Source organism: Leptodactylus fuscus, chromosome 2 (assembly GCF_031893055.1).
Source record: "Leptodactylus fuscus isolate aLepFus1 chromosome 2, aLepFus1.hap2, whole genome shotgun sequence".
Taxonomy (NCBI): Eukaryota; Metazoa; Chordata; class Amphibia; order Anura; family Leptodactylidae; genus Leptodactylus; species Leptodactylus fuscus.
Genome location: NC_134266.1, coordinates 101,841,705 through 101,869,661, shown reverse-complemented (window position 1 = coordinate 101,869,661; position 27,957 = coordinate 101,841,705). Strand labels below are relative to the sequence as shown.

The window sequence follows — 27,957 nt, the reverse complement described above, 5'->3', positions numbered from 1 at the left end:
TCTCCAGAAGAAATGGTTTTCTTTTGTTTGTTATTTTTTTTATACATTGCTTTTCTATTTTGATTAGTTTTTATGAAAAAATTACAGTGTAATTAGTCATATGTTGTGGTTCATCTCAAGTTGTATTTAGCTAATTTTAAGACTTTCTAAGATCCAGATGTTTAATATGTCATGAATGATATGTTAAACCATAGAATTCAAAGGGGGTGTACCTTGTTTTTTTGCATAACTGTATTAAAAAGTATATAAAAAGTATACAATTAAAAAAGTGATATTCTGGGGGACAATTTTGCATATTTAATACAAGTTTAAGGTTGTTAAATAATCCACAAATGATCTTACTTACATGTTACAGTTCCCATTCTCTGTTCCAAATATGTTGTCTGAGAAGGTCCTGAAACCATGTGGAAGTTCTGTCCACTCGTCAAAATGAATACCTGTCCCCAAAGAGTATGTTCCTTTTACACATGGGGTACATTCTTGCAATGTCATGTCCAGGTACTGCCCTGCAGTACAGGAGAAGGCTAGAGAAGAAAACAGCCATTAAATCACTACCACTTCAAAACATTCTTTTAAGTATTATGTTTAATGCAAAGGGAATCTGAATGTGAGTTGTATTCTGAAACAGCATCACCCTATTTTCCATGTTGCTCCATGTAACTGCAGCATGTGACAATATGATCTATGGAATCCATATTGGAGAAATATACTTAAAAAATAGCAAAGATGTGTCAATATTGAAAAATTAAAAATAAAATTTTATTGATAATTCTCTAAAAAAAAACCTTATAAATAGTGCATAATATAGAAATCAGCTAATACCCTCTTAATACCACCCCCTACTAATATTCATAAAGGGACCCATTCGGTTACATATTAAGTGTAAGTGGATTTATAGAGTTCTAGCTGATTCTTTAAAACAAAACATGTGTGCCACTTTGAATATATAGCAAATAAAGTGGCTACACACTAAATTGCCAATACAGTCCTCTGCAAATCACTCCAGTAAGTATGTTATGTCTGATGAGTCCAAATTTGAGATCTTTGCGCAACGCAGAAAAGGTGAACGGATGGACGCTACATGCCTGGTTCCCACCGTGAAGAATGGAGGAGGAGGTGTGGGGGTGCTTTGCTGGTGACACTGTTGGGGATTTATTCAAAATTGAAGGCATACTGAACCAGCACGGCTACCACAGAATCCTGCAGTGGCATGCTATTCCATCCGGTTTGTGTTTAGTTGGACCATCATTTATTTTTCAACAGGACCATGGCCTCAAACACACCTCCAGGCTGTGTAAGGGCTATTTGACCAAGAAGGAGAGTGATGGGGTGCTAAGCCAGATGACCTGGCCTCCACAGTCACCAGACCTGAACCCAATCGAGATGGTTTGGGGTGAGCTGGACCGCAGAGTGAAGGCAAAGGCGCCAACAAGTGCTAAGCATCTCAGGGAACTCCTTCAAGACTGTTGGAAGACTATTTCAGGTGACTACCTCTTGAAGCTCATCAAGAAAATGCCAAGAGTGTGCAAAGCAGTAATCAAAGCAAAAGGTGGCTACTTTGAAGAACCTAGAATTTAAGATATATTTTCAGTTGTTTCACACTTTTTTTTTTAAGTATATAATTCCACATGTGTTAATTAATACTTTTGATGCATTCAGTGTGAATCTACAATTTTCATAGTCATGAAAATACAGAAATCTCTTTGAATGAGAAGGTGTGTCCAAACTTTTGGTCTGTACTGTATGTGGGTGTAAACTGCTGCTTGGGCCCACAACAGGGCTCAGAAGGGAAGGAGCACTGCCTTTTTTTGCTTTTGGAGTATAGGTTTACAGGGACTTTCTGGACGCCATGTTGTTTACAGGATTGAGAAGAAGAGTCGGAGGAGCGATTCCAGGGAGAGTTCTGAAGTGGGCCACAGGAAAATTTCAGTGACATCGCTACAATGAATCGCTCCTCCGACTCTTCTTCTCAGTCCTGTAAATAGAGAAGTGCGTGATTTCGAGAGACGTCGCCAGATCATGCTGCTGAAGTTGCTCTGAAACTGTTCACTGCTAATTGGACAGTGTCAGAATGATGTTGCTGTTCCCTTCACTGTCAGAAACCCCTTTCTGACAATGAAGGGCTTAATTAACATACAAGGCACCAAAAATAACAGGGTTCAGAACTCCGCAACAAGGGAAGCTAGAGACAAAATTCAAAGTGCCCCAGAGTCTGTGCAGCAGCACATAACATGATGCAGAAAACTGCACAGCCTTGGGATAGTGAAAGTTCCTCTTTAATGTTATATGTGGGTATAAAATGCTGCTTGGGAACAGCTGGGCACAAAAGCTTTTTAGCTTTTAGCTTTTGGAGCACAGATTGGTTTTTGGACGTCATGCCACTTTTGCAGAGTCCCTGAATTGCCAGTAAAGTGAAATCCACAGACATGTCACCCCATTTTGAAAACTACACCAGTGAAGGGATTTATCAAGTGGTGTAGTGAGCATTGTTGGCCCTTGAGTGTTGAATTTATTTAATTTTCAAAAATTAATGCAAAGCTGATAATGAAAGTGAAAATGAAATTTTTCCATAGATACGCCATATGTTGTGCCCTGCTTATGTCAGCAGAGACACACACTCCAAAAACTGTTAATAGAATATCCCAGGCACAACAGCTTTTGGAGAATTCGTCTCTCATGCAGGTTGGGCACAATATATTATGCACTGAAATTATATATTTCTGGAAAAATTGGCATTTTCAGCTTTCACAATCAGCTGCATATTATTTTTTGTTAATAAATTATAGCAACACTTGGGGGTTAAAAATGCTTCCTGTACCCCTGGATAAAATCCTTCAGAGGTGTATTTTCTAAAATGTCACGTCGGGGGATTCCACTTTACTGGCGTTTCAGCTCTGCAAAAGTGTAGTGGCACCCAAAAACCAAATAGCACTCCTTCCCTTCTATGCCTGATTGTGCCCAATCAGCAGTTTATACTCACATATGACATTAAGTACGTTATCCTGGATACAAAAGTGTCATACATGTGGGTATAAACTGCAGTTTGGGAACAATGGAAGGAGAGCTATGCGGCTTTTGGAGTGCAGATTTAGATGTTCGGTATCAGGATGCCAAGTCATATTTACAGAACATCTAAGGTACTAGAAAAGTGGATTCCCCAAAGGAGTTACCCCATTTTGAAAAATGCCCCATTAAAAAATTTATGAGGGTATGTAGTGGGCATTAGTATACCAGATGTGAATGCACAGCAGATGGTGAAAAGCGAATATGGAAGCTTTGTGGAGTGCATTGGGAACACCAAATTCCGTACTATTTCCCCAGTAGTTCCTATTGTTGGGAGGGTGACACTCTGGGGGCTACTTCTGGTTTATTTTCCCTCCTTAGCTCTAAATCTGGGGTGTAACCCAATATACGCTCACCCAGCTTATACATTCCCTTCCTGCTACAGCCAGTTGTGTTCTAATGATTTGTTTTGCCTTCATATTGTACAAGCTATATTTTCTTTATTTTTCTGCTGATGTAGCCATTTGAGGCCTGTTTTTTTGTGGCATGAGATGCATTTTGTAATGACACCATTACAAAATAAATCAATTATTTTTACATCACCATGTTCTGAGAGGCGTAACATTTTTATTTTTTCGTTTTACAGAGTTGGTTGAGGGTTTAATTTTTTTGCAGGAAACAAAAGTAAGTATAGAGAGAGTTGCTACCACTGTTTGAAGTTGTCTGTAGTGAGCAGGAAGGAGATTCCCCTCCTCCACCAGTCAAACAGAAACTGTATTCAACATCTCACAGAGCTGGATACACAAAACTCTTGACAACTGGCTGAGATTAGGTTCACACTAGAATCGCCTCTCCGTTGCTTGAGTCCATCGGGAAAATACCTGGAGCCAGTGTTCCCTGACGAACCCGAAAGCATAATGGGGTCAGTCAGATGTCTGTCGTTATAAAACTGAAACTAGACGAGCAAATAGTCCTCCATGTAGGACTTTTTTCTCCTTTGAATTTTAGAGGACACTGAAGTAGAGTCAACAGATGTGAACATAGTCTGAGGGTGACGAACTAAGAAAGTACAGAGGGGAGCAGAGTAATGGACAGCAAAAGATAACTAGAGGGTTAGGCATATATGAATAAGTTCTCCAGCATGATGCTTTTGATTGATTTGTAAAAAAAAAAATATTTTATAATGCAGACTTTAAACAAACTTATTGCTGCAATAAACTTACAACATTTTGTTCCTTTGACTGGATCTGGTAGACCTGTGCAGAGTCCAGGGGTATGAGGGACAGCCACACGCCATCTTGTTCCATCACTGTCACATTCTGTATATTCATAATGGTATTCTGACTGCAAAATGGTGAAGAAAAACATAATGCAATGTCAATAAATACTGTAAGGGGTCCAGCTCACACGGTGGTGTATGGCAATGACATGGGTCAGACAGGCAGTAGGTTCAAAATCCGCAGTGTTTTATTTTAGTGTCTTCAGCATAAAACACAGTGCCAGCAAAACAAAAGAAACAAAACCTAAGCCTGTCTGCAGCGGCGTAACTAGGAATAGCGGGGCTCCGTGGTGAACTTTTAACATGCCCCCCCCTGCCCACAGTATTATGTCCCCATACTGGCCCCAGTACACAGTATTATGTCCCCATATGGCCCCAGTACACAGTACTATGTCCCCATACTGGCCCCAGTACACAGTATTATGTCCCATTGTGGACACACATGAACAATTATTATACTCTGGGGTCTGAAAGACCCCAGAGTATAATAATCGAAGACCCAGAGGAATACAAACATAACAATCTACTGTTACTTTACCTATCTCCCGACTCCCCTGCATTCTCCATCGCTGTCGGTCATCTTCCGGGACGTCATGTGACCAGGGCCGAAGCCTGCCTGGAGAGGTAAGTAACACAGTTTTTTATGTTATCTTACCTCTCCCAGGCCTCCGATCGTTATACTCGGGGGTCCAAAAAGACCCCCGGGTATAATAGTGCTTGTGGGGCCCGCGTCGTCACTTACCGATCCTGGTATATAGGGCCCGTTACCGGCTGGAGTAACGGCCTATTTTTTTTTAAAAAAATGCAGCGGTAGCGGCTGTCGCTGGGCCCCTAATGTCCCGAGCCCTGTGGCAGCTGCTACCACGGTAGTTACGCCACTGCCTGTCTGGCTGTAACTGAACATAAAGATACCTCTCTATGCTAGAGCAGGTCAAACATATTGTCAAAAGCAGTGGCCAAACGGTACATACCGTCCCAGGAGTGCTTTGTCTCACTCTGGCTGCAAACACTATCAGCCCCCTTTTACCAGGCTTCCTTCCCCAGTAATGGCCATGAGGAAGCCTCACCCGTGTGCACCTGGGACTAAGGGGAAAAAAAAACTGTAGTGGACCACAGGTGTGGACTGGAAGGCTCCCACTACCAACCTGCCCTCCAGTCCAGAAAAACTTAAAGAGGACCTTTCACCATATCCGGGCACAGGCAGTGTTATATTGAATTCGGGGCGTTCCTCCCCGCTCCACAGCACAGCGTGATAGGCGCCGCGAGGCAGAAGGACGTCTCTGGCTAATGGTCAGAAACGCCCTTCTGACCATAGAAGAGCTACGGCACCGGACCGTAAGCTCTTCACACCGCACTGTCAGCTTTCCGGCAGTATATAACACTGCCTGTGCCCGGATATGGTGAAAGGTCCTCTTTAAATATAAGCGCTTTCTATATATTTCACATTCCTTTTGTAGCCATTCTTGGCTTTGGCTCAGAAAGCTGCAGCAAAAAATTCAACAAAAAAAGCTACATTTCTGCAATGTGGGGCCTCTGTCTTAACTTTGTAGCTTAAAAGGTGTTGTCCAGGATAAAATGATAATTTAATACTAAACAAACACCCTCCCACCCACCTGACTTCTTGCTAACTTACTTTATCAAAAATATATATTTGCCCTGATCGCCGGCACATTTTCTGATTTCCCCACAACGTTCCCGTTCCGGAAATGGAGAGTCAACAATATTTCCTACCCTCCACCTCATCATACTTACCTGTCTTCATGTCCTGATCTCCTGGGCCCAAATCATCACTTCTTTCACTTCTGTCGATGCGTGTGCAATAGAGCTATGGCTCCTTCTCCTTTTCATGTCTGACATGGCATGGGCTTCTTAGTCACATCTATGAGGACATATCATTCATGGTAACCTCAAACCTACCTATGTTATTGCATGACATGCTCTTTTCAGAGTAGAACCAGCAAAGATCATGTGGACGCTTGAAGTGAATGAAAACGCTGCACTAATCCCTTCCATCTACATTATAGGAATCGAGACATCTGAAGGCAGTGCCTTTTTCTGTAAGGAAATTGAGGCGTCTGATGCCAAAGTGCGGTCACCGAAGCTAGAAATCACTCAAAATATTGCTAAAGGTATTTGGGGGCACTTATCAAGCATATATCTTGCTCCATGTCAGATACTGCTGATTATGCGTCCTCAGCATTTCCAGCTCATTGCCTCTTCCAGCTTCATTACCTCTTCTACTGTTTAGCTGTAGTGGATAGGCTGGTGATCATTCTCTGGTCTGGTCATTTTTGAAGTCCTCACAAAAAAGCTCCATTAGTCAAAGAGCAATTGTCTTCTAAACCCTGATCAGGGCTGGAACATAGCCTCTATTATTTCCGAATGTGAATTCAGACATAACAGTGTTCATCACAAGAGAAGCAGGCCTTAGTTCTATATCACACAGGTGAATGAAATAGTTCTATATCACACAGGCTAAGCCCACTCACCAACTGAAACCAGTACACGGTACAAAGACATTTTTTCAACTGAAACCAGGAAATAGAGACGAGAGAAAATGAAACCAAGAGAAAGGAAGCCACACTTAAATCAGATCCATTTTCTTAGTGCATACATGATTCATATGGAATGATATCCCATGGCATAACACCCCTTTTCCTGGCCCTAACACAAAATAAAGCTCCATTTAATGCCTGAAAGTGTCCTACACATGGTATAATGTGCCATAGTGGCCCCTCTTCACAGTATAATCTGCCATAGTGCATACCTCCCAACCGTTCTGATTTCCGCGGGACAGTCACGATTTGGGTGACATGTCCCGCGGTCCCGGTTGGAGGGAGGTATGTCCCGATTTCAACTCAGATCTGCGTCCAGAGGACGCAGATCTGAGTTGAACACATATGCGGCTGAAGGAAGGAGCTGACACAGGTCAGCTCCTCGCTTCGCCGCTGCCCGCGTCTCTCCCTGACACATGCGGCTGAAGCTGCTCGCGTGCTCGCTTCGCCGCTGCGTGTCTCTCTCGCTGACACATGCGGCTGAAGCGAGGAGCTGACCTGTGTCAGCATCTCGCTTCGCTGCTGCCGCCGGCTCCTGGCTTGTAGACGCGATGTGACAAGCCAGGAGCCGGCGGCAGCGGCGAAGCGAGGAGCTGACACAGGTCAGCTCCTCGCTTCAGCCGCATGTGTCAGCGAGAGAGACACGCAGCGGCGAAGCGAGCACGCGAGCAGCTTCAGCCGCATGTGTCAGCGAGAGAGGCGGGCAGAGAGCGGCGAGGGAGCGGAGGAGAAGGTAAGTTTAATGTGGAGGTGGAACGTGAATCTGGGGGCAGTGGAAGGAGAGGACGGTATGACAGTGGGGGCAGAGATGGAGAGGACGGCATGGCACTGGGGGCAGAGATGGGAGAGGACATGAATCTGGGGGCAGAGATGTGGGGACATGAATCTGGGGGCAGAGATGGAGGGACAGGAATCTGTGGGCAGAGATGGAGGGACATGAATCTGGGGGCAGAGATGGGGGACATGAATCTGGGGGCAGAGATGGAGGGACATGAATCTGGGGGCAGAGATGGAGGGACAGGAATCTGTGATCAGAGATGGAGGGACATGAATCTGGGGGCAGAGATGGGGGACATGAATCTGGGGGCAGAGATGGAGGGACATGAATCTGGGGGCAGAGATGGAGGGACATGAATCTGGGGGCAGAGATGGAGGGACATGAATCTGGGGGCAGAGATGTGGGGACATGAATCTGGGGGCAGAGATGTGGGGACATGAATCTGGGGGCAGAGATGTGGGGACATGAATCTGGGGGCAGAGATGGAGGAACATGAATCTGGGGCAGATGAAGGGTGTATATGAAACTGGGGGAGAGATAGAGGGGGGACATATAATTTACGGGTGACTGTAGGAGGATTATACTGTGTGCGGGCACATGAAAAATTAACGAGTGGGTGGAGTCAGCACAAAAGTGGGCGGGGCTAAATTTGCCGCAGTGCGCGTAGCGCGCCGCACATTTTGTCCCTCTCTCGGTTCTTCAAAAGTTGGGAGGTATGATAGTGGACCCTGCACACAGTATAATGTCATATAGTGAACCCTCCATGCACTATAATGTCCCACAATGGCCCCTACACACAGTATAATGTCCTTACCCAAAATATCTGGGTACACTGCTATGGTTGCTACAGCAGTACTTACTCCACTACCTATAGCACATAGTTAAGCAGCTCTCTCACAGAGTTTACGCTCGTATCACATTGAAAGCAATAGGTAAAAAAAGCCTTCCATTGACTTCAATGACATTTTACAGGTGTATTTTTACAGGCGTATTTTTACACGTGTATTTTCCAAAAATACATGCGCGTTTACTCCGCGTGAAGGCTCCCTTAAAGAGGGAAAGTGTTACCAACAAATGACCCCTTTATTTAAATCATGCTTTTATATTAAATCTAAATATATTTTATAGGAATTATTGGTGAGATTTTTTATTTTCCATGTTATTATACATATTTTTAAAAAATCCTAAAATCTTGCAATTCCAATTCTTGCCACTAAGTGCTCGTTCACATCTGCGCCTGGGACTCTGTTCTGCAGGTTTCCGTTTCCTGCACAAAACAGGGCAGGAGACGGAAACCTGCAGGTATCTTTCAAACCCAATCATTTGAATGGGTTTGAAAAGTGTCTGGCCGTGAGCGCCAGTGAGCGTTTTATGCTCTCCGCGGCGAAACCGTTTTTTTTTAAACCAGACACAGAGTCGGACATGCAGTACTCTGTGTCCGGTTTAAAAAAAAAAAACGGTTAAGCTGCAGAGAACATAAAAGGCTCAACGGCGCTCATGGCCAGACTTAGCATTACAGGTTTCCGTCTTCTGCATACAGAAACCTGATAATGGAGACCCGAACGCTGGTGTGAACCCAGCGTCAGCCTAAAGTAGTTTGCGACTTCTAGTCTCCGGTAGATGAACCAAGAGCCTTAGTTAAAATGGTCTGGTCCAGATCCTTTGGAATTTTATAGGAGAGGTTTTTAATCATGCTCATGTCTGCAGAGGTCATTGCACAGAAAGGGGGGAGACATTCATATGCTGTGAAACCTATTACATCTGATGGATTCTGTGTCTTATCTACATATATATGATAGATGTGAATATCAGTGTGCTGATAAGAGGAGTGGCTGCTGCAAAAAAAAATCTACTACAGAAGGCAGGAAGTCTCAGCATATTGTTTGACGTTCTGGCCAAAGTCAGGAATGCAGAATACAACATGGACATTTTATTTAAAAAAAAAAAAACCTTACTAAAATTGTGAATAAGTTTAACATAAAACTTGTGTCACGGAGCAAAGGTATACGTCTTCCTCCGGATGGTCTTTTGAATCAACACGGACGCAAGAGGTCGGGAGACAACAGCAATTTATTGTAATCCACAAAGTTAGTAGCCGGCAGCGGTCACATCAACCGTAATAACAATAAGTCCACAGAAGTCACAATCCAATGATAACTTTGGTTCCTTGGTCCTGTAACTATATCCTGGCTCTCTACAGAGCTGTGCACAGGCCGGCTAACACATACTAACTGCTGCTACAACTATATACTAAAACTGTTACACCTATATCTGTGGGTGGGAAGGGCTGAGTCACAGATCCTTCCCCCCTCACCTATACCAAGGAGAGCAGACTCCCTGTCTACTATGGACAATGCACCATCCAACATCTTCTTGGAGACACTGATCAGATTATCTCCACCCATTGTCCTCACTGGTCCTCACTAGTTAGAGGTATTTGCATACAATGTGCTAACACACTAGACCCGAATCAGCCAACTACACACTGATGTTTACAACAGGTTAGAGAATACATTCCACATGAAATATATATTACACATTGCCTATTGCCGGACTCTAACCATCCCGTGACAACTTGATTTAGAAAAACAAAAAAAACTAAAACATTAGGCTGTTTTCTGCTAACAAATTCCCTTTATATGCACTGCAGTCATTCATTGGTCCTAGTGTCATTTTGCTGCCCCTACGTAGGCCAGTATATTAAGCTGACAAATACACAGTAAATGTCCATTTATAGTGTCCCATTTATACATTGTTTTTGCCATTGCTGGGAATAAAACACATTTCCTACAAAAATGGGAGATCATTGTATCTATAATAGTGTGCATGTGTGTGTGTGTTGTGAGAAAGGCAAACATCTTAGTACGGTTTAGTATGACTGTAGTTGTGCTTGAGGCATCAGGTTTCTGTTTGGTTTGGCAGAATTTATGCTGTTAAAAAAATATATATATATATAGATAACATGCAAAAAGGAGCCGGATCCAGGATGTAATACCAGGCTCATGGCTCTTTCTTCCTTAATGGTTCATAAATCATTGTTTGTTATTTAATTTGGGATATACATTATATATATATTTCTATAATATTTATTAGCTATCACAGCCTAGCCTCTTCTCTCCCAACAGGCATAGAGTAAACATTCTAATGACTCCTTACTAGAGATGAGCGAACAGTGTTCTATCGAACTCATGTTCGATCGGATATTAGGCTGTTCGGCATGTTCGAATCGAATCGAACACCGCGTGGTAAAGTGCGCCATTACTCGATTCCCCTCCCACCTTCCCTGGCGCCTTTTTTGCTCCAATAACAGCGCAGGGTAGGTGGGACAGGAACTACGACACCGGTGACGTTGAAAAAAGTAGGCAAAACCCATTGGCTGCCGAAAACATGTGACCTCTAATTTAAAAGAACAGCGCCGCCCAGCTTCGCGTCATTCTGAGCTTGCAATTCACCGGGGACGGAGGTTTCCGTCCAGTTAGCTAGGGGTTAGATTCTGGGTAGGCAGGGACAGGCTAGATAGGAAGGAGAAGACAACCAACAGCTCTTATAAGAGCTAAATTCCAGGGAGAAGCTTGTCAGTGTAACGTGGCACTAACGGGCTCAATCGCCGCAACCCAGCTTTCCCAGGATCCTGAATGGAATACACTGTCAGTGTATTCCCGTATACCCGATATATACCCCCGATACCCGTTCCAACGGTGTGCCCCCCCACCTTCACCCCAGAAATACCCTGCAAGTCCCCTAGCAATAGGATTGGGGCTATATACACCCACTATTTTTGCTACTGCCATATAGTGCCATTGTCTCACTGGGAATTCAAAGAATATATTGGGCTTACATATAACTTCAATTCCAGGGAGAAGCTTGTCAGTGTAACGTGGCACTGACGGGCTCAATCGCCGCAACCCAGCTTTCCCAGGATCCTGAATGGAACACACTGACAGTGTATTCCCGTATACCCCATATATACACCCCAAATCCCCGTTCCAACGGTGTGCCCCCCCACCTTCACCTCAGAAATACCCTGCAAGTCCCCTAGCAATAGAATTGGGGCTATATACACCAACAATTTTTGCTACTGGTATATAGTGCCATTGTCTGACTGGGAATTCAAAGAATATATTGGGGTGACGTGCACCCACAATTTTTGCTACTGCTATACAGTGCCATTGTCTCACTGGGAATTCAAAGAATATATGGGGGTTATGTGCACCCACAATTTTTAATACTGGTATACAGTGCCATTGTCTGACTGGGAATTCAAAGAATATATTGGGGTTATGTGCACCCACAATTTTTACTACTGGTATACAGTGCCATTGTCTCACTGGGAATTCAAAGAATATATTGGGGTTATGTGCACCCACAATTTTTACTACTGGTATATAGTGCCATTGTCTGACTGGGAATTCAAAGAATATATGGGGGTTACGTGCACCCACAATTTTTGCTACTTCTATACAGTTCCATTGTATCACTGGGAATTCAAAGAATATATGGGGGTTATGTGCACCCACAATTTTTAATACTGGTATACAGTGCCATTGTCTGACTGGGAATTCAAAGAATATATTGGGGTTATGTGCACCCACAATTTTTACTACTGGTATACAGTGCCATTGTCTCACTGGGAATTCAAAGAATATATTGGGGTTATGTGCACCCACAATTTTTACTACTGGTATATAGTGCCATTGTCTGACTGGGAATTCAAAGAATATATGGGGGTTACGTGCACCCACAATTTTTGCTACTGCTATACAGTTCCATTGTCTCACTGGGAATTCAAAGAATATATGGGGGTTATGTGCACCCACAATTTTTAATACTGGTATACAGTGCCATTGTCTGACTGGGAATTCAAAGAATATATTGGGGTTATGTGCACCCACAATTTTTACTACTGGTATACAGTGCCATTGTCTGACTGGGAATTCAAAGAATATATGGGGGTTATGTGCACCCACAATTTTTACTACTGGTATATAGTGCCATTGTCTGACTGGGAATTCAAAGAATATATGGGGGTTATGTGCACCCACAATTTTTACTACTGGTATACAGTGCCATTGTCTGACTGGGAATTCAAAGAATATATGGGGGTTATGTGCACCCACAATTTTTAATACTGGTATACAGTGCCATTGTCTGACTGGGAATTCAAAGAATATATGGGGGTTATGTGCACCCACAATTTTTACTACTGGTATATAGTGCCATTGTCTGACTGGGAATTCAAAGAATATATGGGGGTTATGTGCACCCACAATTTTTAATACTGGTATACAGTGCCATTGTCTGACTGGGAATTCAAAGAATATATTGGGGTTATGTGCACCCACAATTTTTACTACTGGTATACAGTGCCATTGTCTGACTGGGAATTCAAAGAATATATTGGGGTTATGTGCACCCACAATTTTTACTACTGGTATATAGTGCCATTGTCTGACTGGGAATTCAAAGAATATATGGGGGTTACGTGCACCCACAATTTTTGCTACTGCTATACAGTTCCATTGTCTCACTGGGAATTCAAAGAATATATGGGGGTTATGTGCACCCACAATTTTTAATACTGGTATACAGTGCCATTGTCTGACTGGGAATTCAAAGAATATATGGGGGTTATGTGCACCCACAATTTTTACTACTGGTATACAGTGCCATTGTCTGACTGGGAATTCAAAGAATATATGGGGGTTATGTGCACCCACAATTTTTAATACTGGTATACAGTGCCATTGTCTGACTGGGAATTCAAAGAATATATGGGGGTTATGTGCACCCACAATTTTTAATACTGGTATACAGTGCCATTGTCTGACTGGGAATTCAAAGAATATATTGGGGTTATGTGCACCCACAATTTTTAATACTGGTATACAGTGCCATTGTCTGACTGGGAATTCAAAGAATATATGGGGGTTATGTGCACCCACAATTTTTACTACTGGTATACAGTGCCATTGTCTGACTGGGAATTCAAAGAATATATGGGGGTTATGTGCACCCACAATTTTTAATACTGGTATACAGTGCCATTGTCTGACTGGGAATTCAAAGAATATATGGGGGTTATGTGCACCCACAATTTTTAATACTGGTATACAGTGCCATTGTCTGACTGGGAATTCAAAGAATATATGGGGGTTATGTGCACCCACAATTTTTAATACTGGTATACAGTGCCATTGTCTGACTGGGAATTCAAAGAATATATGGGGGTTATGTGCACCCACAATTTTTAATACTGGTATACAGTGCCATTGTCTGACTGGGAATTCAAAGAATATATGGGGGTTACGTGCACCCACAATTTTTGCTACTGCTATACAGTTCCATTGTCTCACTGGGAATTCAAAGAATATATGGGGGTTATGTGCACCCACAATTTTTAATACTGGTATACAGTGCCATTGTCTGACTGGGAATTCAAAGAATATATGGGGGTTATGTGCACCCACAATTTTTACTACTGGTATACAGTGCCATTGTCTGACTGGGAATTCAAAGAATATATGGGGGTTATGTGCACCCACAATTTTTAATACTGGTATACAGTGCCATTGTCTGACTGGGAATTCAAAGAATATATGGGGGTTATGTGCACCCACAATTTTTACTACTGGTATACAGTGCCATTGTCTGACTGGGAATTCAAAGAATATATGGGGGTTATGTGCACCCACAATTTTTAATACTGGTATACAGTGCCATTGTCTGACTGGGAATTCAAAGAATATATGGGGGTTATGTGCACCCACAATTTTTAATACTGGTATACAGTGCCATTGTCTGACTGGGAATTCAAAGAATATATTGGGGTTATGTGCACACACAATTTTTAATACTGGTATACAGTGCCATTGTCTGACTGGGAATTCAAAGAATATATGGGGGTTATGTGCACCCACAATTTTTAATACTGGTATACAGTGCCATTGTCTGACTGGGAATTCAAAGAATATATGGGGGTTATGTGCACCCACAATTTTTAATACTGGTATACAGTGCCATTGTCTGACTGGGAATTCAAAGAATATATGGGGGTTATGTGCACCCACAATTTTTAATACTGGTATACAGTGCCATTGTCTGACTGGGAATTCAAAGAATACATGGGGGTTATGTGCACCCACAATTTTTAATACTGGTATACAGTGCCATTGTCTGACTGGGAATTCAAAGAATACATGGGGGTTATGTGCACCCACAATTTTTAATACTGGTATACAGTGCCATTGTCTGACTGGGAATTCAAAGAATATATGGGGGTTATGTGCACCCACAATTTTTAATACTGGTATACAGTGCCATTGTCTGACTGGGAATTCAAAGAATATATGGGGGTTATGTGCACCCACAATTTTTACTACTGGTATACAGTGCCATTGTCTGACTGGGAATTCAAAGAATATATGGGGGTTATGTGCACCCACAATTTTTACTACTGGTATACAGTGCCATTGTCTGACTGGGAATTCAAAGAATATATGGGGGTTATGTGCACCCACAATTTTTAATACTGGTATACAGTGCCATTGTCTGACTGGGAATTCAAAGAATATATGGGGGTTATGTGCACCCACAATTTTTACTACTGGTATATAGTGCCATTGTCTGACTGGGAATTCAAAGAATATATGGGGGTTATGTGCACCCACAATTTTTAATACTGGTATACAGTGCCATTGTCTGACTGGGAATTCAAAGAATATATTGGGGTTATGTGCACCCACAATTTTTACTACTGGTATACAGTGCCATTGTCTGACTGGGAATTCAAAGAATATATTGGGGTTATGTGCACCCACAATTTTTACTACTGGTATATAGTGCCATTGTCTGACTGGGAATTCAAAGAATATATGGGGGTTACGTGCACCCACAATTTTTGCTACTGCTATACAGTTCCATTGTCTCACTGGGAATTCAAAGAATATATGGGGGTTACGTGCACCCACAATTTTTAATACTGGTATACAGTGCCATTGTCTGACTGGGAATTCAAAGAATATATGGGGGTTATGTGCACCCACAATTTTTAATACTGGTATACAGTGCCATTGTCTGACTGGGAATTCAAAGAATATATGGGGGTTATGTGCACCCACAATTTTTAATACTGGTATACAGTGCCATTGTCTGACTGGGAATTCAAAGAATATATGGGGGTTATGTGCACCCACAATTTTTAATACTGGTATACAGTGCCATTGTCTGACTGGGAATTCAAAGAATATATGGGGGTTATGTGCACCCACAATTTTTAATACTGGTATACAGTGCCATTGTCTGACTGGGAATTCAAAGAATATATTGGGGTTATGTGCACCCACAATTTTTACTACTGGTATACAGTGCCATTGTCTGACTGGGAATTCAAAGAATATATGGGGGTTATGTGCACCCACAATTTTTAATACTGGTATACAGTGCCATTGTCTGACTGGGAATTCAAAGAATATATGGGGGTTATGTGCACCCACAATTTTTAATACTGGTATACAGTGCCATTGTCTGACTGGGAATTCAAAGAATATATTGGGGTTATGTGCACCCACAATTTTTAATACTGGTATACAGTGCCATTGTCTGACTGGGAATTCAAAGAATATATGGGGGTTATGTGCACCCACAATTTTTAATACTGGTATACAGTGCCATTGTCTGACTGGGAATTCAAAGAATATATGGGGGTTATGTGCACCCACAATTTTTAATACTGGTATACAGTGCCATTGTCTGACTGGGAATTCAAAGAATATATGGGGGTTATGTGCACCCACAATTTTTAATACTGGTATACAGTGCCATTGTCTGACTGGGAATTCAAAGAATATATGGGGGTTATGTGCACCCACAATTTTTACTACTGGTATACAGTGCCATTGTCTGACTGGGAATTCAAAGAATATATGGGGGTTATGTGCACCCACAATTTTTAATACTGGTATACAGTGCCATTGTCTGACTGGGAATTCAAAGAATATATGGGGGTTATGTGCACCCACAATTTTTAATACTGGTATACAGTGCCATTGTCTGACTGGGAATTCAAAGAATATATTGGGGTTATGTGCACCCACAATTTTTACTACTGGTATACAGTGCCATTGTCTGACTGGGAATTCAAAGAATATATGGGGGTTACGTGCACCCACAATTTTTGCTACTGGTATACAGTGCCATTGTCTCACTGGGAATTCCACAAATAATTTGGGGATTCATTCACCCTACATCTCAGGCTCTTGCCATATTCACCCAGGTTGTCAGTGCTGCACCAGCTCGTTCCCAGACAGCTCGGCCCGAAAAACACGTTACCTATATAGAGGATTTGGACAATGAAGACAACATGTTCTAAATCTAATGTCTGCACCTTCTCCAGAATTAAAATAAAGGCAGCGTTTAACTTTCAAATAGCACTGCACAAAGGAAGAGCTTATCAGCTTGTCTCATGACATGCTACTGAAAAGTTTCATTTGTGTATCTTAATGTAAATATAGTTGTATAAGCTTTTTGGGTTTTAGGCACTGCCAAGTTATTTATTACCACCCGCTCCCTTATAATGATGATGACGCCAAAGTCACTGTGGGTGTTCAGAGCTCACAGCTTTGGGTGACATTTGTCTTGCTCTCTGTCGGTACCAGCTGTCTTTTTGGATACCGTAAAGTTATGTTGACTTTATTAACAGCTATAGAAGCTTTAGCCAGGTTGTGACGGTGTGTAACCCTAACAACACTAAGTGGGATACACATTAATAGTCAGTCTATGTACGCTAAACGTATCACTGAAGTAATTTTTTTTCCCTCTCCCCTAATATAAGAAAGGAACAGACATTAGACCTAGACCGGGGTTCGAGGCTTGAAAAAATCCAGTATTATTTGTTCTTCATGATGTGAAATATGTGTTGAAAAGCAACCCAAGATGAAGTCAGCCATGTGTGCCAGTGTGTTACTTGGCATGCCTTTGCTGGCCCCAACTGTAAGGGTCACTCTCCATTTCCTCCATTTTCCACTCCCCTTCACACCATTTGTGGTGAAGCAATGGGATGCACTGAAGTGCACCCTCTAGCCTCGTGTGGGATAGGGACATCAGATGCCACTCCAACCCCCTCGTCTTCCTCCGCCAGCCAACGGTGCGAAGATGAGAGGAGTGTGCTCTGAATGTTTTCTGCCTAGCAGAGGCTAGTTCTCACTTACGAAAATGGCCCCACTTTGACCTGTATATCAGGCACAATGGTGTAGGTTTCAAAGAAACATGGCACCAACAAGTTGGAAAACGTGGGCCATGCATGGACCGTGTTTGAGTCTGGCAAGCTCCAGATCTGCTACCAGGTTCCAGCCATTATCACAGGCGCAAAAATGCCAGGCCCCAGGTGTAGCAGGGAAAAAAAAATGCCATCTCAGCCAGGATGGCATCCCTGACCTCGGAGGCACTGTGCTGTCTGTCCCCCAAGCTGATCAGTTTCAGCACGGCCTGCTGACATCTCCCCATGCCAGTGTTACAGTGTTTTCCGCTAGTAGCTGGGGTGGAGGTTGCAGCTTCGTAGGGTTTCAGTCTACTCCTGCCATGAATTTTGGCCTGGGAGAGGAGATAGGCCACCCCAGTTTGCACCCGGGGAACAGACTCCACCACATTCACCCTGCCTGTCATTAAAGATAAGCACTGCAGCATCCCTGACCACAGGCGCTTGTCCATGTGTCGGTGGTCAAGTGGACCTTGCAGCAAAGCGCAGAGCTCTGGGCCCGACTGATGTTATGGGACACATGCAGGCGCAAGGCAGAGACAGCACACCAAGAGAAGTAGTAACGGCTAGGCCCAGCATAGGGAGGTGCCCCAGCTGCCATCTGCTGACGGAAGGCCTGGGTCTCCAGAAGCATAAACAAACACCAACATCTCCAGGGCCAGCAGTTTATCGATGAGGCTGTTACAGGCTTGGGCATGGGGGTGGGTTGTATTGTACTTCTGCTTGCAATGAAAAGCTTGGGAAATGTGGAGTGGCTGGGAAGAGGCGCATGATGGTGCAGGCCAAAAGGGCGCATGAGGGTGAACTCCCCAATGTGTCAGAGATAGGTGTGTAGGTGTCCTTGCATCATATACTTGCACCATATTTGGCTTTGGAAGTTAATTTTGTGCCAAAAAGTGGTTAAGACAGCGATCCCTCAGCTACTCCCGTTACACTGTCTATTGAAGTTACCATCTGTGGAAGTGGACCACCATTTCTAAGATCCCAAAGGAAGCAGGCAAGAGATGTGCAGTTCAGAAAAAAAGATGAGAAAATAAGTTTAGGCTGTAGAGCACAGAGGGATCGGAGAGGACAGAGCTGGTGTCGGCCAGGTATTCCCACAACATGCGCCTATACTTGTCCCTCCTGGTGACACTAGGCCCCTGAGTGGCAGTAATTTGTCCAAGGGGGCCATTAACGTGTTCCAGACCTAGGAATAAGTCTTCCAACAGGGTAGAGTTTTGCATGCCTTTGCTTCTACCCACTGTTTTTGCTGCTTAGCTTCCCTCCACATCTACTCTGCTTTCACCCCTAAACATCACCCCAGTTTATGCCTTTGCTTCTACCCAGGTTTTTTGTTGATTTAGCTTCCCTCTACATCTACACTGCTTTAGCCCCTAGACATCACCCCTGTCCATGTGGGGTCGGTGGCCTCGTCATCCACCAACTCCTCTTCCAATTGCGCACTGCCCCCTTACTGCAAACCGCACATGACCACAGCTTGCCTTGATGGCAACTGTGTCTCATGATCCCCACTTAGGTCCAGACAAGTCGGTGGCGGGTCCAAAACCCCAAAATTGGAAGGAAATGGCAGATGCTGCAGTATTTCTAACACCTGTTCCTGGTGCTCGGGCCTGGTCTGTGTTGTACCCTGCACCCTGCTTAACGCATCTGCCATATCCGAAGTTGTGCTGAGCGCATGCTAATGTTTCGTGTCCAGTGCAATGGATGGGATGGGATTTCACATAAGTCTGCCACCCATGGCCACTCATGGTTGAGCAACTGAGGGAGTTGACTTTGACGAACCCGAGGGTTTTGGAGTTGGAACTACATCAAAGGTCTGTGCTGCTCACACACTCTGCTCAACACATGATATGTTTAGTGCCAGCAGTGTGGAGACGTCGCACAACAGCCGTTGTTCCAGCAGGTACAGGCGTTGTAGGAGTGCATAGAGGCTAGCAGCGGCAACTATACACTTTAAAAACTATCCGCACAAGCACCACACTTTCACCAGTAGCTCAGGAACATTGGGGTACCTTTTTCAAAAGATTAGCAGCAATGAGTTAAAAACGTGGCCCAGGCATGGAATATGTTGCAGGCTGCCAAGCTACAGAGCCAATCCCAGGTTACGGCCATTATCACACATGACAACATGCCTGGGCCCAGGTGCAGTGGCAAAAACCACATTGCCGTCTCATCGAGGATGGCATGACTCACTTTGTAGGCAGTGTGCTGTCTGGCCCCCAAGCTGATGAGCTTCAGCACGGCCCGCTGACGTCTCCCCACACCAGTGTTGCAGCGTTTCCAGCTCGTAGCTGGGGTCAATTTAACAGCGGAGGAGGGTGGTGTTTCAGCCCTCCTCCCAGGAATGTTGTGTGGGGAGACAAGTCAGGCCACCACATTTTGCGACCCGGTCCACGCCTCAACTACATTCAACCACTGTGCCCAAATTGAAAGTTAGCGTCCCTGTCCGCATGCACTTGTCCATTCGTAACTGGTCACATGGAACTTTAGGGCTAAGCGCTGAATTTAGGGACCGCCTCATGTTTGGGGGAAAGTGCTGGTGTGGACGGCACAGTGCGGTGGCGCAGTAGACACTCTGCCCAAAAAGGGCAGAGTGTCCCCCAGCCGGGATTCCAACATCTCCTGGCCCAGATTTCTTGAGATGAGGCCGTTGAAGCCTTGGGCATGTGGGTGGGTTGCGCTGTACTTTAGCATGAAATGAAAGGCTTGGGAGATGGGGAGTTGCTGGGAAGAGGCGCATGATGGCGCGGGCAAAAGGAGAAATGGCAGGAAAAGGTGAGGATAAGGGTGAACTCCCCAAAGTGTCAGAGGCAGATGTGGAGGTGTCCTGGCTCCTGGTCTGGACTGCAGCGCCAGCCCTGTCAACAGTGGAAGAGGCAGTGGCCGCCAGGCCAAACGACGATTATCCTGCGCTTGCTCTCACCCACTGAGCCCAGGGCTTGCCTTCCAAATGATGGCACCCGCAAGAGGTGGTGAGATTCCTCTCCGCAGATCTCCAAACCATCTTGGACTTGCAAATTGCACTAAATTTGTCATGTAACTGACATGTATATGATGAGTCTATCCATTGTCTGTTCATTTTGGTGAAAGTCAGCCTGTCAGCTGACAGACAGCTGTGCTTGTCAGTGATGATGTCACCGGCTGCTTGTACCCCCAGTTTTTGCTGCTTAGCTTGCCTCCACATCCACACTGCTTTTGCCCCTACACATCACCCCTATCCATGCCTGTGCCTCTAGCCATAAGTCTGCCACCCATGGAAACTCATGGTGCAGAAAGTGAGGGAGCTGACTCTGAGGAACCCTTGGGTTTTGTAGCTGGTACTCCATCAAAGGTCTCTGCTGCTCACACACCCTGCTGAACATACGGTATCTAGGGTTAGAGCGTGTGGTGACCTCGCACAACAGTAGGTGCTTCAGGCAGATGTAGGCCTTGCTGGAGTGTATTGCGGCTAGCTCCAGGTACTGTAGACTTGGGAAAGTGGGTGTCCAAGTGCCGCACTTTCACCCTTAGCTCAGCTAATTTGGGGTATGTTTTTAAAAATCATTGCACCACTACATTGAACATGTGGGCCAGGCATGGAACGTGTTGGAGGCTGGCAAGCTCCAGAGCCCTCCAACAAGCTAAAAAACCTGGCCCCAGGGGCAGCGGGGATAAACAAATTGCCATCTCATCCAGGATGGCATCCCTGACCTCAGAGGCAATGTGCTGTCCGTCTCCCAAGCTGATGAGCTTCAGCCCAGCCTGCTGACGTCTCCCCACACCAGTGTTGCAGCGTTTTCAGCTCGTAGCTGGGGTCAATCTAACAGCGGAGGAGGAGGAGGGTGGTGTTTCAGCCCTCCTCCCAGGAATGTTTTGTGGGGAAACAAGTCAGGAAAATTCTTGAAACGGGAGAGTTTTGCATCTTTGCCCTTGCTGCCTATGGACATCCCTTTGCCTCTAGCCACCATTTTCCCTGCTTTGCTTGCCTCCACATCCACACTGCTTTTGCCCCTAGACATCACCCCAGTCCATGCCTTAGCTTGTACCCCCAGTTTTTCCTGCTTAGCTTGCCTCCACATCCACACTGCTTTTGCCCCTAGACATCACCCCAGTCCATGCCTTAGCTTGTACCCCCAGTTTTTCCTGCTTAGCTTGCCTCCACATCCACACTGCTTTTGCCCCTAGACATCACCCCAGTCCATGCCTTAGCTTGTACCCCCAGTTTTTCCTGCTTAGCTTGCCTCCACATCCACACTGCTTTTGCCCCTAGACATCACCCCAGTCCATGCCTTAGCTTGTACCCCCAGTTTTTCCTGCTTAGCTTGCCTCCACATCCACACTGCTTTTGCCCCTAGACATCATCCCTATCCATGCCTCTTCCCCTAGCCATAACTCTGCCACCCCTGGAAACTCATGGTGCAGAAACTTTGGTTGCTGACTTTGAGGAACCCTTGGGTTTTGTAGATGGAACTCCATCAAAGGTCTGTGCAGCTCACACACCCTGCTCAAGATATGGTATTGTAGGGTTTCAGCGTGTGTGAATGACGGACAACAGCCTGTGTTTGGACAGATGTAGGCCTTGCTAGAGTGTTTTTAGGCTAGCAGCGACTCCTGTGCACTTGCAAAAGTGGGCGCACAAGCGCCGCATTTTCAACAGTAGCTTCGGTACATTTGGGTATGTTTTTAAAAAACTTTGCACCACTAGGTTAGACGTGGGCCAAACATGGAACGTGTTGGAGGCTGGCAAGCTCCAGAGCCGCTACCAGGTTCCAGCCATTATCACAGGCGTAAAAATGCCAGGCCCCAGGTGTAGCAGGGAAAAAAAAATGCCATCTCAGCCAGGATGGCATCCCTGACCTCGGAGGCACTGTGCTGTCTGTCCCCCAAGCTGATGAGCTTCAGCACCGCCTGCTGACGTCTCCCCACACCAGTGTTTTAGCGTTTGCCGCTAGTAGCTGTGGTGGAGGTTGCAGCGTCGTAGGGTTTCAGTCTACTCCTGCCATGAATTTTGGCCTGGGAGAGGAGATAGGCCACCCCAGTTTGCACCCGGGGAACAGACTCCACCACATTCACCCTGCCTGTCATTAAAGATAAGCACTGCAGCATCCCTGACCACAGGCGCTTGTCCAAGTGTCGGTGGTCAAGTGGACCTTGCAGCAAAGCGCGGAACTAAGGGCCCACCTGATGTTGAGTGACACGTGCTGGTGCAAGGCGGGGACGCCACACCGGGAGAAGTTGAGACGGCTAGGGACGGCATAGTGAGGTGCCACAGTTGCCATCAGGTCCGGGAAGGCGGGAGTTTCAACAAGCCGGAACGCCAACCTCTCCTGGGCCAGCAGTTTAGCGATGTTGGCGTTCTAGGCTTGCGTGGGTGGGTGGTTAGCGGTGTATTTCTGCCGGCGCTCCAATGTCTGAGAGATGGTGGGTTGTTGTAAAGAAGCGCCTGATGGTGCCTTTGATGGTGCAGGAGAAGGAGATAAGACAGAAACAGGGGAGGATGAGGGAGAAGTCAACAAAGTGGCGGAGGCAGATGAAGTGATGTCCTGGCTCGTCCTCTGGAGTGCATCGCCAGCACTGTGAGCAGAGGCAGTGGCATGAACGGCGGGCGACGTTTGTCCTGCCGTTGCTGCCTGCCACTGATTCCATTGCTTGGATTCCAAATGACGGTGCATTGAAGTGGTGGACAGGTTGCTCTTCTCAGGGCCCCTACTCGATTTCGAGAGGCAAATTGTGTAGACGACACTATATCTGTCCTCGGCGCATTCCTTGAAAAAACTCTACACCTTCAAGAAACGTGCCCTCGATGGGGGAGTTTTTCTGGGCTGGGTACAAAAGGGAACATCTTCGGACATTCCGGGTCTGGCCTGGCTTCGGCAAAGCAGCTGACCTCTGCCTCTGGACATGTCTCTGCCTCTAGCTACCCTTTTTGGTGCTGCACCTGCCTCAACATCCACACTACTTTCCCAGCTTGACATCTGCCTTGTCCAGGTGGGGTCGGTGTCCTCGTCGTCCACCACCTCCTCTTCCAACTCCTGTCTCGCCTCCTCCTCCTGCACAATGCGCATGTCAACTGGCTGCCCTGACAGCAACTGCGTCTCATCGTCGTCGATGAGGGTGGGTTGCTGGTCATCCGCCACCAAATCGACCGGAGATGGAATGGAGGAGACTCTAGTGTTTGAGCATCTGGACACAGATACTCGTCTGTTAGGTCCGTGGAATCGCGAAATGGAGGGGCAGGTTGCGGTACAGTCAAAGGAAGGGAGAACAGCTCTGGGGAGCAGGGACAGTTGGGGTTATTGTTCTGGGAAGATTGGGAATTTTGGGTGGAAGGAGGACAAGACTGTTGGGTAAGAGGAGGTAGAGGCTGACTGGCTGGTGGACAATGTGCTTTAAGCGTTATCCGACAGCCATTGCAAGACCTGTTCCTGGTTCTCGGGCCTACTAATCTTTGTACCATTCAGCCTAGTTAATGTGGAACTTTTGTGCAAAGCGCAGAACTTAGGGCCCGCCTGATGTTAAGGGACACACGCTGGTACAAGGCTCAACTCACCCTAAGTGCCAAAAACACTGCTGGTGCAAGGCTCTACTCATGCCAAGGGCCTCAATCTCTGCTGGTAGCTCAGCTTAAGGTCATGTAACTTTGTTTGGAAGGGCTCATGTTAAGGGCTAGAAAAGTGAATTTTGGAAGGTCTTACCACATCACACACACACACACACACACACACACACACTCAAAATGACAGTTAAGGGTGAGGGCTTTTGGAATTCCCATTGCCTATTCTATTTGTGGTTGTCATGGGGAACGTGATTTAAAGGGGTGGTTGTTACTGTTTGTTGAGCTTAAATTGGGGTTTGTGTCCATCCATTTGGGGAGTAAAGAAGGTTTCCAGGTATTTTCCCACTTTGATAGAGGTTTTTTTGAATGTGGAAAGTGTGTAGTTGTTAGGCAGTGATGTTAGGGTAATAGAGGGTCTTTGGTGTGTTAGATGCCCCCAGACATGCTTCCCCTGCTGTCCCAGTGTCATTCCAGAGGTGTTGGCATCATTTCCTGGGGTGTCATAGTGGACTTGGTGACCCTCCAGACACGGATTTGGGTTTCCCCCTTAACGAGTATCTGTTCCCCATAGACTATAATGGGGTTCGAAACCTGTTCGAACACACGAACATTGAGCGGCTGTTCGAATCGAATTTCGAACCTCGAACATTTTAGTGTTCGCTCATCTCTACTCCTTACACATTTTATAAAGTGCTTTTTCCCTCCCATACACTTAAATACAAAATGCAGCAAAAAGCTGTGAAAAAAAAATGTGCGTGTGTGTGTATATATATATATATATATATATATATATATATATATATATTAATATATATATATATATCTACATATATACAGGGTGTCCCAAAAAATGTATACACATTTTAGCAGCTGATAACTCACTTATTTATTCTTTCTTTACAGACTGAACCCATTAAACCGAGTGATGGCATACAGACTTGACTTTGAAGACAGGAAATGTATTCTAAAATGCTACTGGAAGTATGAAAACGCAGTAGAAGTGCAAAGACCATTTAGGAGGGAGTTTAACAAAGAACCACCTACACGAGTTACCATCACTCGAATTAGAGATAAGTTTGAAGCTGATGGAACTGTTCAGGACATCCATAAGAAGCGTTCCGGAAGACCACGTACCTCAACAAGCCCCAAGTTCATTTTTTTGGGACACCCTGTGTATATATATTTATATATATGTACTGTATATACACCCATTCAAAAGTTTGAGGTCACCCAGACAATTTTGTGTTTTCCATGAAAACTCACACTTTGATTTATATGAATAGAAAATATAGTCAAGACAATGACAAGGTTAGGAATAATGATTTTTATTTGAAATAATAATTTTTTCCTTCAAACTTTACTTTTGTCAAAGATTGCTCCATTTGCAGCAATTACAGCATTGCAGACCTTTGGCAGTTTAGCTATTAATTTGCTGAGGTAATCTGGAGAAATTTCACCCAGAAGTCCCTCCCACAAGTTGGATTGGCTCGATGGGCACTTTTTGCGTACCATACAGTCAAGCTGCTCCCACAACAGCTCAATGGGGTTGAGATGTGGTGACTGCGCTGGCCACTCCATTACAGATAGAATACCAGCTGCCTGCTTCTTCCCTAAATAGTTCTTGCATAATTTGGAGGTGTACTTTGGGTCATTGTCCTGTTGGAGGATGAAATTGGCTCCAATCAAGTGCTGTCCACAGGGTATGGCATGGCGTTGAAAAATGGAGTGATAGCCTTCCTTATTCAAAATCCCTTTTACCTTGTACGAATCTCCCACTTTACCAGCACCAAAGCAACCCCAGACTATCACATTACCTCTACCATAGTGTTGATCCGATCTTGAGATTTCAGGATTGATTTTGAAATCCGATTTCTGATCATTTTCCATTTGAAACCGATCTCAATCCCAATTCTGATCCTAATGCAAGTCAATGGGATTTTTTTTTCTAAGATCGTTTTTAAAAAGCTATAAAAAGGTACTAAAAAATACATACAAGTTCTCAGAATGCATAGAAAGAGAAAGGGAACACTTAAATGGCCATAAAAACATTGTTTTTTTTAATCACAAACAGCGTGGAGTCCAAAAATTGAAGCATATGAGCCTCAGTCACATGAACAACCTCTTTAAAAGTAAGCACAATCGGTAAAATATATTTTCATGACTACACAGTGTGGAGTCCAAAAATTGAAGCACATGAGCCTCAGTCATATGAGTGACCTCTCCCCAAGGAAGCATAGGCTTTAAAATAAGGTTTTTTTCAGTAGCTGGGAGTCCAAAAATGTAAGCACATGAGCCTCTGAAAAATTGTAACCTTAAAAAAAAAAAAAAAAAAAAAAAAAGGTATGTGAAGGAGCTACAGAAAATCGATGAAACATTTTGTAACAACATTGATTTCTTTATAATCCAAATGGTGTGTTATAGCCCTTCTCAATCCAGGGCTCATTCATCTTTATGAAACTCAGGCGATCGACATCGTCAGCAGAGTCTTGTCTGAAGCAACTACCAGCAGTGCTGAACAATCGTTCTGAGAAGACACTAGCTGCTGGACAGGAATGTAACCCCAAGGCATACTGGGCAAGTTCAGGCCACATTTCCATCTTCGACAACCAGTAGTCCAGCAGGAAAGACTCTTGTGGTAAGATGTCTATGTGCATTTTCATATAGTCTTGCACCTGCAACAAAAAATGCTGTCTCCGGTCTGATACCTCTACATTTAAAGTGATTCTACCACTAAAACACTTTTTTTTCCTAGTTACCACGTCGGAATAGCCTTTAAAAAGGCTATTCGTCTCTTACCTGTAGAAGTGCTCTCCGCCGCGCCGTTCATTCAAAATACCGGTTTGTACCGGTATGCTAATGAGTTCTCTCGCAGCGATGGGGGCGTCCCCATTGCAGCTCGAAAACTCACCGCAACGCCGCCTCTCTGGTCTTCGGTGTCCTCCCCTTGCCTCTTCAGCGTCTGTCGGACGCCTGCGCAGTATGCTCTCTGTTCGGCGAAGATTGCCGAACGTACTGCGCATGCGCGAAAGTTCGATGCCCGCACTATGGCTGGGATCGCAATTTCGCGCATGCGCAGTACGTTCGGCAATCTTCGTCGAACAGAGCGTACTGCGCAGGCGTCCGACAGTACGCTGAAGAAGCAAAGGGAGGACACCGAAGACCAGAGAGGCGGCGCTGCGGTGAGTTTTTGAGCTGCAATGGGGACGCCCCCATCGCTGCTCCTGCGATGGGGACGCCCCCATCGCTGCGAGAGAACTCATTAGCATACCGGTACAAACCGGTATTTTGAACGAACGGCGCGGCGGAGAGCACTTCCACAGGTAAGAGACGAATAGCCTTTTTAAAGGCTATTCCGACGTGGTAACTAGAAAAAAAAAGTGTTTTAGTGGTAGAATCCCTTTAATGTTGCTGTAGTAGGCCTCAAGAAAGACAGCCAAGCATTAGCCATTATGCCCACACTTCCCTTGCAACATGCTGTGCTTCTGTCTCTGGCACCACCACAGCAATGTGAAAGTTGTGCAGGAGTTGGAAATGATCTTGACTCACTGCTTT

General features: G+C 44.9%; 1 protein-coding gene across 1 annotated transcript in view; it reads right to left on the bottom strand.

Annotated features, from left to right (window-relative positions):
* Positions 1 to 27,957, bottom strand: part of ELAPOR1 (endosome-lysosome associated apoptosis and autophagy regulator 1) — a 168,160-nt gene that overhangs the window by 116,168 nt on the left and 24,035 nt on the right. Inside the window, exons 2-3 of the mRNA XM_075264364.1 lie at positions 4,227 to 4,347; positions 347 to 524 (exon numbers count right to left, since the gene is read on the bottom strand). Of these exons, the coding sequence (XP_075120465.1) occupies positions 347 to 524; positions 4,227 to 4,347 (299 nt within the window). The remainder of the gene's footprint in view (positions 1 to 346; positions 525 to 4,226; positions 4,348 to 27,957) is intronic.